This window comes from Mandrillus leucophaeus, unplaced genomic scaffold (assembly GCF_000951045.1).
Source record: "Mandrillus leucophaeus isolate KB7577 unplaced genomic scaffold, Mleu.le_1.0 Scaffold446, whole genome shotgun sequence".
NCBI lineage: Eukaryota > Metazoa > Chordata > Mammalia > Primates > Cercopithecidae > Mandrillus > Mandrillus leucophaeus.
In genome coordinates this window covers 279,976-291,820 of record NW_012104765.1, presented here as the reverse complement: position 1 = coordinate 291,820, position 11,845 = coordinate 279,976, and the positions used below count along the sequence as shown (strand labels likewise).

At 44.8% G+C, this 11,845-nt stretch overlaps 1 protein-coding gene across 1 annotated transcript in view; it reads left to right on the top strand.

Annotated features, from left to right (window-relative positions):
* SLC25A33 (solute carrier family 25 (pyrimidine nucleotide carrier), member 33) overlaps nucleotides 1-11,845 on the top strand; it is a 43,992-nt gene that overhangs the window by 29,684 nt on the left and 2,463 nt on the right. Inside the window, exons 3-6 of the mRNA XM_011994193.1 lie at nucleotides 1,285-1,362; nucleotides 3,945-4,045; nucleotides 6,792-6,858; nucleotides 11,131-11,411. Coding sequence (XP_011849583.1) covers nucleotides 1,285-1,362; nucleotides 3,945-4,045; nucleotides 6,792-6,858; nucleotides 11,131-11,411 — 527 coding nt within the window. The remainder of the gene's footprint in view (nucleotides 1-1,284; nucleotides 1,363-3,944; nucleotides 4,046-6,791; nucleotides 6,859-11,130; nucleotides 11,412-11,845) is intronic.

Below are 11,845 nucleotides of genomic sequence, written 5' to 3'. Positions count from 1 at the left end.
ATTAGAGTTTTCTATTCCTTAAATTCCACCTTCCCCCCTCCCGCCAACATTTTTTTTTCGTTTTTAATTTTTGAGACAAGGTGTCTCTCTGTCGCTAAAGCTGGAGTGCAGTGACGTGATGATGGCTCACTGCAGCCTTGACCTCCCAGGCTAAGCTATCTTCTCAGCCTCCTGAGTAGCTGGGAGCACAGGCACACACCACCACATCTGGCTAGTTTTTTTCATTTTTTGTAGAGATGGGGTTTATACTGTGTTGCTCAGGCTGATTGGGAACTCCTGGGTTCAAGTGCCTGGACCTCCCAAAGTCCTGGGATTACAGGTATAAGCACTGAGCTGGCCCTATTCCTTATATCCCTGTGTAAGTTTCTACTATATTAGGTAAAGATCTAGAAGATAGGATTGTTAGAAGCAGTAAATCCAAAAGAAATCTTTGAACCTATTTCTCAGTTAATCTTATTATGATGAGGAAATTGTTCCCTGTGTGGAACCCTCTGCCAGATATTCATCCTACTTTCACAGGATTTCATTGTCTAGTACAGACTCTGCACAGCTTCCTCCTGTGTTAGGCCGGTCGTGGTGGCTCATGCCTGTAATCCCAGCACTTTGTGAGGCCGAGGCGGGCAGATCGCCTGAGGTGAGGAGTTCAAGACCAGCCTGACCAGCTTGGAGAAACCCCATCTCTACTAAAAATACAAAGTTACCTGGGCCTGGTGGCGCATGCCTTTAATCCCAGTTACTCGGGAGGCTGAGGCGGGAGAATCGCTTCAGCCTGGGGAGCGGAGGTTGCAGTGAGCCGAGATCAAGCCATTGCACTCCAGCCTGGGCAACAAGAGTGAAACTCAGTCTAAATAATAAATAAATAAATAAATAAAAATACAAAACTGGGTGTGGTGGTGAGCGCCTGTAATCCCAGCTACTTGGGAGGCTGAGGCAGGAGAATTGCTTGAACCCGGGAGGCAGAGGTTCCAGTGAGCTGAGATCATACCACTGCACTCCAGCCTGTGCAACAGAGGAAGATTCTGTTTCAAAAAAAAAAAAGAAAGGCAGAAAAATAAAATATGTCTAACTGATGCTTTTTGAAGCATGTTTTTTTCACTGTGTTAATGATAGCAGTATTCTACAGACATTACAATACATTCTGTATTGTAACCAAATTAGATGAGAGTCGAGCTTGAGATCTCTCATTTTATTGTCTCAAGGAACTAATGAGAAGGTTGACTCCTTATCATTTTTAATAGACCTTGCCTGAGGGGTTTTAAAGGTTTGTCTTTTCTTATTATTCAGGTCGATCTTGGAGAAAGAGGGACCAAAGTCACTTTTTAGAGGCTTGGGTCCAAATTTGGTTGGAGTTGCACCATCAAGGTAAGCATTAAACTTTTCAGCTAGCCCGTGCTAAGCAGTGTGGAATTCTGGGTCCTTTCTTACCAAAGGGTGATGCTGCTGAATGACCAGTGTCTTTTTTCTGTGTTGGATTTGCCTAAATGTAGCGGACATAGCAAATAGTTATTGAGAATTGTAGGTGTGTCTTCAGTGTGTGAAAGAGATTCTACTTACCGTATTCTTCATATTCTTAAGTGTGAAAATTAATCTGCTATCATTACTGTAATGTACTCTAAGTGTTTGCTCCTCTAAGTATGGCATGCGGCCAGCAGCATTAGTACTGTCTGAGAGCTTGTTATAAATACACAATTCCAGGGCACATCCCAGACCTACATCATAATCTGCATTTTAACAGAACCCCCGGGTGACTCCAACGCACTTAGAAACACTGATCCGGAGGAACTGTAAAGGCTTTTAACTTCACTTTCTATCAAATGACATCCTCGTATTTTTGCAGGGCTTCTCCTGAAAGCCTGTTTGAAATATACAGAACTGTACTGTCACAGTATATAACGATAGTCACTGGCCACAAGGAGCTGTTTAAATGTAAATTAATCAGAATTAAAGGTTCAGTTGCTCAGCTCCCTGGCCATATTTCAAACATTCAATCTCCACATGCAGCTAATGGCTACTGTATTGAAGAGCAGAGATACACGGCATCCCATCTTGGCAGAAAGTTCTCTTGGATAGATAGGATAGAGAGGATAACAATGTATGATTGATTGTAAAAGTAACAGAGACAGAGAGAGAATAGCATATCTGGAAAGCAGATTAAAAACTGCCTCCAGGCTGGGCATGGTGGCTCACCCGTGTAATCCCTGCACTTTGGGAGGCCGAGGCAGGTGGATCACCAGAGGTCAGGAGTTGGAGACCAGCCTGGCCAACTTGGCAAAACCCTGTCTCTATTAAAAATACAAAAATTAGCCAGGCATGGTGGCGGGCACCCGTAATCCCAGCTACTCTGGGGGCAGAGGTTGCAGTGAGCCAAGATCATGCCACTTCACTCCAGCCTGGGTGAAAGAGCAAAACCCATCTCAAAAAGAAAAAACAAAACAAAAAAACTTCTTCCAGAAAGGACCTCCTGAGAAGGGAACTGGGTGGCAGGGGCAGGACACTTAACTTGTCATACTCCAAGAGACTTGAAAGAAAATGAAGTCTTTCAACAAAAATGAGAATGTTGTCTTATATAGGGTGAAGACCAAAAGCTTATAGAATTCCTCCAGATCAGTGCTCCAATTTAAACATAAATTGGCTGGGTGCAGTAGCTCACACCTGTAATCTCTGCACTTTGGGAGGCCGAGGCAGGCGGATTACTTGAGGTCAGGAGTTTGAGACCAGCCTGGCCAACGTGGTGAAACCACATCTCTACAAAAATATAAAAATTAGCTGAGCGTGGTGGCATGTACCTGTAATCCCAGCTGCTTGGGAAGTTGAGGCAGGAGAATGGCTTGAACCCAGGAGATGGAGGTTGCAGTGAGGTCAGGTCACGCCACTGCACTCCAGCCTGGGTGACAGAGCAAGAACGCCATCTCAAAACAAACAAACCAAAAACATCACCTGGGGATGTTGTAAAAAGGCAGACTTTTTTACTGCTTTTATTCCTTTAGAATTTTGTAGCAAGTATGTATGATGTATTTAAAAACAGAAAGTACTAGTCTGTGAGATGATCTGGGGTGTGCATTATTCATAGATGGGAAACTACTGCCCGTCTGTAGTAAACAAAGTGAGAGGAGCCCTTGCTGCTCACAGGCAGTGCTCCTACAGTGTAACCCTGGCAACCTGACGCAGATTCCTGGCTGCCTCACCCATTTAGAACAATTGGGGTTTAGGGGAAAAGGAAGACTTTTATAACACAATAATGATAAGTCGTTAAGATCCTGAACTGAAAAATATATTCTATGATTAAGATTCATTGGCCGGCAGAAGACAGAAACATTTTCCCTGCATTGCTGGTGAAAGAGCAGGAAAAGTGCCAAGTAGCTCCTATTTCCCAGCCCCAAAAGCGGGAAGATAGCAGGGGGAAAAGTGAAGAGAAAGCAAAGGTGACGGGACCACTCTGTGGTAGTCAAGGCAGGGGGTGGTGGAAGGACTGTTTATGAAAACACAGGTATGATATGATAGCTGCTCCTGTGTGATCCTGAGTCATGCAAAAACAGTTCAAATTATGTTCGACATTCTCATTTTGGCACAAGGTGAAAAAGTGTGGTCTATTCTAGAAACATAAACAAAAATTTTAAACTTCCAATGTGTTGATGCTTAAAGGATTAGCATTTATCCAGAACGAAGAATGTAAAAGGACTTTATAGATGTCTTCCCCAAATCTCACTTTCCTCAATTATTTTTGAACACCTCTGTCATCACTAAATCATTTCTGGAGGGACACACAAGAGCTTCCTGAACGTGCCTGTGGCAGGTTTTGGTTTTAGCACAGGCGATGACAAGATTTTTGGGTGCGTGGCAGTGTCTTTCCCATTTTATTTTCTGAAAATTTTTCAGATATTCTGGAGGGACATATAAAGTTGCACTATGATGATTTCTTTATAATGTTCTCTTTGTTCTAACAGGGCTGTATACTTTGCATGTTACTCCAAAGCCAAAGAGCAATTTAATGGCATTTTCGTGCCTAACAGCAATATTGTGCATATTTTCTCAGCTGGCTCTGCAGGTATGTCACCCTAGTGAGCGAAGAGAGGGTTTCTCTCGCTTTTCTAAAGCATGCATTCTGCCAAACAGTTTTTCCAGGAATTAGAAATTAGCTCCTTTCTTCCTTTGCACCTAAAATTGTTTTTCTAAAGCTTTATATTACAACTGATAGGAGAGTGACAGCGGTTTGTAGCTTGATTTTATTTTCCTTGCCCACTAAAGCTCTTTATTTGCCCTCAAAATTTACATGTTCTATGCATGCTATTGGTATTTTGTTCTTCTAAAGGAATATTCATAGGTTTTTCATGTCTTCCTGTTTGCCCATCAAATTATATATATATATAGATTTATTTATTTTAATTTTTTTTTTGAGACAGTCTCACTTTGTCACCCAGGCTGGACTGGAGGGCAGTGGTGCAATCTCGGCTCACTGCACCCTCCTTCTCCCAAGTTAAAGTGATTCTTGTGCCTTAGCCTCCTGAGTAGCTGAGATTACAAGTATTTGCCACCACGCCTGGCTAATTTTTGCATTTTTAGTAGAGACGGGGTTTCACCATGTTGCCCAGGCTGATCTCAAACTCCTGACCTCAAGTGATCCACCTCCTTGGCCTCCCAGAGTGCTAGGATTATAGGCATGAGCCACTGTGCCTGGCCCCGCCCCATCAGATGATTTTCTAAAATTAGAGTTTCTTTCTTCAGATTCCCCACGGGGTCCCACACACCCTGTGTACAATTGGCACTCCTGTCCCCAACTATGGGTTATGCAGTGAGGGTGTTGGGCTTGCAGTGGAGTTTTTCAGGAGGGTCAGTGACAGCTCACAGCTCACAGAGCATCTGTTCTCTTTTGAGGGAACCATTCCACTTCCTAATGAAAAGCCATAGCAGTACTTCTTCCCCAGGATGTACTTGTAAAACATGAACGCGTAGCTATCTGAGAGAAGGGAAGGCCTTTTTTTTTTTTTTTTTTTTTTTGAGACAGAGTCTCACTCTGTCGCCCAGGCTGGAGTGCAACAGCAAGATCTCGGCTCACTGCAACCTCCTCCTCCCGGGCTCAAGGGATTCTCCTGTCTCAGCCTCCCAAGTAGCTGGGACTACAGGCACGGGCCACCACACCCAGCTAATTTTTTGTATTTTTAGTAGAGGCGAGGTTTCACCGTGTTAGCCAAGATGGTCTCGATCCACCTGCCTCGGCTTCCCAAAGTGTTGGGATTACAGGCGTGAGCCACCACGCCTGGCCGAGAAGGCTATGTCTAGAAGGCTGTATAGAGTTCTATGTCCATTTAAACAGAAGGGGTTTTTTTGTTTTTTTTTTTTTTAATTGGTTTTGTTTTGTTTTTTGTTTTGTTTTGTTTTGGTACAGGGTCTGGTTCTGTCGCCTAGGCTGGAGTGCAGTGGCATGATCTCAGCTCCCTGCAATCCCCACCTCCTGGGCTCAAGCCATCCTCCTGCCTCTAGCCTCCTGAGTAGCTGAAAGTACAGCCGCACACCAGCATGCCCAGCTAATGTTTTTGTATTTTTTGTAGAAATGGGGTTTAACCATGTTGCCCAAGCTGGCCTCGAATTCCTGAGCTCAAGTGACCCACCTACCTCAGCCTCCTAGAGTGCTGGAATTGCAGGCATGAGCCACCACGCCAGGCCTAGAAAGATATTTTAGAGAACTTAAATTGGCATTTTACAAAAAATTTGCATCTCCTACTAGTCTGTAAGATGTACACACCATTTTTGTTTGCCATTTGTTACTCCAGATACAAGTGTGACCAACCTGCCTGAATATTTATAGCTAATTATTTCTAGACCCTGAATAGAAAATGTTAAAGTTGCTTTATACAAGGAAGCCATTTCTATATAATACAGAGCTCTGAGGAGGAAAGGCAGAGTTCCAAAACAGGTTGCTCTTTGCTTAAAGATAGGCCAGTAGTGAGTTACCATAAGCTAACAACTATTAATCCGTTTTGTAACTTTTGCAAAGTTAACTTAGAACCCTCGATAAATAAAGCAGACCTGAAGGAAGTTCTTAAAAACAGTGTCGGCTGGGCGCGGTGGCTCACGCCTGTAATCCCAGCTCTTTGGGAGGCCAGTTAAATTATTTCTGGATCTGAGGCTTATAAATTGAGTTTTAGGACAGTTATAATTTTTGGTAGGAATCACATTAACACAGATATCAACAGTACCATCTAGAGGTTGAAAGGACTAGAAGGGATTCCAGAAAATTAAGAGAAATTTATTTTAGATCCAGCAATACCAATAGATGTTACAATTAACGGGGAAACTGAAGCTTCTCTCTGCAGGATAGAAATGTAACTGCTTCCGGCTGGGCGCAGTGGCTCACGCCTGTAATCCCAGAATTTTGGGAGGCCAAGGCGGGTGGATCACGAGGTCAGGAGATTGAGACCATCCTGGCTAACAGGGTGAAACCCCATCTCTACTAAAAATACAAAAAATTAGCTGGGTGTGGTGGCGGGCGCCTGTGGTCCCAGCTACTCGGGAGGCTGAGGCAGGAGAATGGCGTGAACCTGGGAGGCAGAGCTTGCAGTGAGCTGAGATCGCTGGAGTGATCACTGGAGTGCCCATTGCACTCCAGCCTGGGCAACAGAACAAGAATCTGTCTCCAAAAAAAAAGAAAAAGAAAAAGAAATATAACTGCTTCCTACTGTCTTTTTATTAGGCCATTGAAATCCTGATTTCAAAGTTTATTATATGATAATAGACATCTTTAATAAGTATTGACTATGTACAGTGTTGACCTTTACTGTTTTTTTTTTTTCCAGCTTTTATCACAAATTCCTTAATGAATCCTATATGGATGGTTAAAACCCGAATGCAGCTAGAACAGAAGTAAGTTATTATTTGTTCCTTCCTTAATGAAAGGATTTTTGGGATTTTTTTTTTCTTGCCCGAATTCCCCCACATCTCTAAGGAATGAGATATACAGATTCCTTAGCTATCCCCCTCCTCGTTTTCTTAATTTAAGTGCATGCAGGATTTCTTTTGCATTGAGGTTTGTATTGTGAGCATCATTGGAAGATAAGGGCGACAGAGATGACAAACAGGGGAAGGAGGGGATTTCTCTGGTTGCGTTCCCTGATCCGCAGTCCCGCCTGTTGTCTCAGAGAGTCAGTGACTGTCTCTCCTTTGCAGACCCCATCCCAGTTGAAGTGCTGTGGGTTCTCCTCCAGATGGTCTCCCTCTCAAAAGGGAAGACAGTAAAGGCAGAACTCTGAATGTCCTCGGACCTCAGAGGGCTAATTTTAGTCTCCAAAGGCCCTAAACTGTAATAGGCTTCTGCCCTCGAACTCCAGCCAGGGGTTTGTAACGTTTTGTAGGGCTGTGGATTCCTTTGGTAGTCTGGTGACACCTGCAGGCCCTTTTTAGAATAATGTTGTTTTTTGGGTGTTTTTTTTTGGTTTGTTTTGTTTTGTTTTGTTTTTGAGATAGGGTCTCACTTGCTGCCCAGGCTGAAGTGCAGTGCAATCTCAGCCCACTGCAATCTATGCCTCCCAGGTAGAATAATGTATTTTTTTTCCCTTTTCTTTTCTTTTTCTTTTTTGAGACAGGGTCTCATCTATCACCCAGCCTCGACCTCCCAGGCTCAAGCAATCCTCCTGCCTCAGCCTCACCTCCTCAGTAGTTTGAGATCACAAGTGCATGCCACCACACCCAGCTAATTTTGTTTTTCTTATAGAGATGGATCTTGCCATGTTGCCCAGGCTGGTCTCAACTCCTGGGCTCAAGCAATCCTCCTGTCTCGGCTTCCCAAAGTGCTGGAATTACAGGCGTGAACCACCACACCAGGCCTTACAATAAGGTTTTTAAAAATACACTTATCAGTGATATAGTAGTATGCCTCTTTAACACATTAAATTAACAAGATAGTAGTCCAGTAACTGCCATAATTTCTAAGACATGATAAACCGTGTCCTGTGATGTTTTCAACAAATATAATGTGACATGAAAATATTTCTATGTGTGTCAAATCACAGGTACTACTACTAGTACTACTGTGGCCTGTTTATTTACATTTGTAATAAATACAATTAACCCAAGCTAATGGAACCCGGCGTAAAGAGTGTTTTAAACTTATCATCAATAAAGCTAAGTTTCATCCAAGTTGTAAAAAACCCTAGCTGAAATGAAATAAAGTACGAAGGTGGCTTTAATACTTCTGAAGACACAATAGCTAAGACCCAAACTGGGATTAGATACCCCACTATGCTTAGCCCTAAACTCCAATAGTTAACAATTTAACTTTTGGATTTTGGTTAGGGATTAGGGTTAAAGATGCCATTTTCTCCCCAGTCCAAGTGAACGAACTACCAGCATTCTATTAAGAACCCCTGTATTACTGTGTTGCCTGGAAATGTGTACACTGGAAACTTCTAGCCAGTCCACTCTGATTTTCAGCTGCCTCTAAAGAAAGGAGGCAGGCTGGACGTGGTGGCTCATGCCTGTAATCCCAGCACTTTGGGAGGCCGAGGAGGGCAGATCATAAAGTCAGGAGTTCGAGACCAGCCTGGCCAACATGGTGAAACCACGTCTCTACAAAAAACACAAAAATTAGCCGGGCATGGTGGCATGCACCTGTAATCCCAGGGAGGCTGAAGCAGGAGATCGCTTGAACCCAGAAGTTGGAGGTTGTAGCTGAGATCGCACCACTGCACTCCAGCCTGGGGGATAGAGTGAGTAAGACTCTGTCTCAAAAAAAAAAAAAAAAGCGTGGTTAGTTCTAGGGAACTGTAAGACAGAAAGTATGGTTGGCGTGTAGTATGTGCATCTGCTCCGAGGAGAAGGGAGTTATGGAAGAATAAGGCTGGAAGAGCAGGGGATCCCAATCCTTCCCAGGCCTGAAAGGGAATTTGGAGTTGGACTTTGAGGGCAGTCTCGGGAAATGGAGGATGGAAGTAGGGGGTGCCTTCCAGGGGACATTCAGCAGCTAAGTTTGGAGACATTTGAAGTTGCCACAACTTAGGTGGGTGTTTTTGGTGTCTAGTGTGAATAGAGGCTGCGATGCTGCTAAACATCCTACAAGGCACATGACAGCCTGCTTCTCCCCAAACTGAATGATCTAGCCCCAAATGTGAATAGTGCCAAGGGTGAGAAACTCTGGATGTTTTGTTTTGAGATGGAGTCTTGCCCTGTAGCCCAGGCTGGAGTGCAGCGGCGCATCTCAGCTCACTGCAAGCTCCGCCTCCCAGGTTCATGCCATTCTCCTGCCTCAGCCTCCGGAACAGCTGGGAATACAGGTGCCCGCCACCACGCCCAGCTAATTTTTTGTATTTTTTAGTAGAGACAGGGTTTCACCATGTTAGCCAGGTTGGTCTCGATCTCCTGACCCTGTGATCTGCCCGCCTCGGCCTCCCAAAGTGCTGGGATTACAGGCACCCAGCCTCTGGATGGGAGTTGCGTGGTTGGATTTGTGTTAGAAAGGTCACTGCGACTAAGGAGCGGGAACAGTCTATGCGGAGATAATAAACGGAGAGAGGCCAGTTGAGACTGAGTGAAGCCCAAGGGCCCCAGGTCTGCGCCTGCTTGGAGGGTTCTGTGACATGTGACCGGTGCACAGCTGACTACGCTCATCCAGTGGCTCACTCCTGCCTTGCAGCCAGGCAGTTCATAAATGCTTTACGTCCTGGGGTAGGAGCCTCTAAACCTGAGGCTTTTCATTTGCTGTTTTATTTTGATGTTTTATGATTTTATAAATTTAGCAATAATTAGAATCTATTTGGAGATGAGTGCAATCAGAAATCTAATAAGTAGCCTCACCAACAGGTTGGAATGTTCCTGTTTTTCTTTCTTATTATTTATTTTTTTGTAGAGATGGGGCCTCACTACATTGGCCAGGCTGGTCTTGAACTCCTGGCCTCAAGCAGTCCTTCCGCCTCAGCCTCCCGAAGTGCTGGGATTACAGGTGTGAGCCACTGCGCCTAGTCCTTGTGATCGTCCTTTACCTTTAACTTAGTCCTGTTTTCCACTGAAAGCATTCCCTGTGTCTCACCGCCTTGTGACTTAATCTAGCAGGTGTACCATGGTCAGCTATCTGGATTGTTCTGATTGTTTTGCAGTTGTAGTTCCTCTGTGATAAGCCTTACTGCTCCCTGCAGCTCTTTCTAAAATTAGGTCAAATGTTAATGTTTTTATGAACATGTTTCTATGACTCTTGATACAGATGTAGCGAGTATTCTGTGGGCCTGTCAGATGTGCCAGCTAATTGGTCTGGCCTCAGTGGGCTGGGGGTCAGCTGACAACAGTACAAAGATACGTGGGAAAAACTCTTCCTCAAACCATGTTTTTCCTCCACTGTCACACCACAACAGTCATTGACACAGAAGATAACTTCTGTGACCAAATGTGCAGGGGGGTTTTCCCACACACTGAGCAGCGGACACCAGCTGGGTGTCCTCTCGTTCAGTTCCGACACTGTCTAACAGGAGACAGCCCCATAGATTGGGGGCTTAGCCCCCAGGACTGCCCACCCCCCACCCACCCACACACCAGTTGCATGTCTGGGCCTCCAGAGCTTCTGAACGACCAGCTTCAAGTTGGGGTTCCCATGCCCCTCTCTTTGGATTTTATTAATTTGCTGGAGTGGCTCACAGAACTCAGGGAAACACTTAATATTTACTGGTTTGTTATAAAGGACATCACAAGGATACAGAAGAAGAAATAGGTAGGGCCAGGTACAGAGTAAGGGGCGCGGAGCTTTCATACCCTCCCCAGGGGCCACCCTCCAGGAGCCTGCATGCGATCAGCTCTGAAAGCTCCCTGAACCCTGTCCTCTTGGGTTTTTCTGGAAGCTTCATGCCAGCAGCATTCCTTCCCCCAAGGGATAGAAGGGGACTCTCATGGAGTAAGATCAACAGGGTAGGGACATTAGAGGATGGCCTTGGGGCAGGCGAAAGGAGATTGAGGGACTATCAGAGGCTGCCCCTGTGGCCTCACACACCCCACATTGTAACAAAAGACAAGGGCTATGAGAGTTAGGAGCCAGGAATGAGGATGAAAACAGGTGTCCTAACACCACAAGGAAGACCCATTCTCCTACTGTGTGATATCTCTGTGTTCCGCCATGATGTGTCTCTTTAACAGCCTGTGCTGGTCTCTTTTATGCAGAGTGAGGGGCTCTAAGCAGATGAATACACTCCAGTGTGCTCGTTACGTTTACCAGACTGAAGGCATTCGTGGCTTCTATAGAGGATTAACTGCCTCTTACGCTGGAATTTCCGAAACAATTATCTGCTTTGCTATTTATGAAAGTTTAAAGAAGTATCTGAAAGAAGCTCCATTAGCCTCTTCTGCAAATGGGACTGAGAAAAATCCCACAAGTTTTTTTGGACTTATGGCAGCTGCTGCTCTTTCTAAGGGCTGTGCCTCCTGCATTGCTTATCCACACGGTATGTTTTGCTTCTGTTCTTCCAGAGCAGTAAAACAGCTGTCAGGTTTGTCATTTGTGGCTATATCTAGACTTCTGTGGCACACGCTGAGGCACAGGATCCCTGCAGGTAAGGTCAGTGAGTACGAGGGAAATGGCTCTAACCGCATGGATGGAGGTCACGTGAGTGGTGGGAACTCGACCTTACTCAGCTCCAGCTGATTATAGCCAAAACTTGCTGTGCAGAAACGCAGGCTCTGGGTTGCTAAACTTCTGCTGTTTTCAAGGAAGCTAAAAATCTGGATTGTATTTAATATTCCTTGAATCAAAATAATAATATGGGAGCCAAACTTAAAAATCACTCAGCCTTGGCCGGGCATGGTGGCTCACGCCTATAATCCCAGCACTTTGGGGAGGCTGAGGCAGGTGGATCATGAGGTCAAGAGATTGAGACCA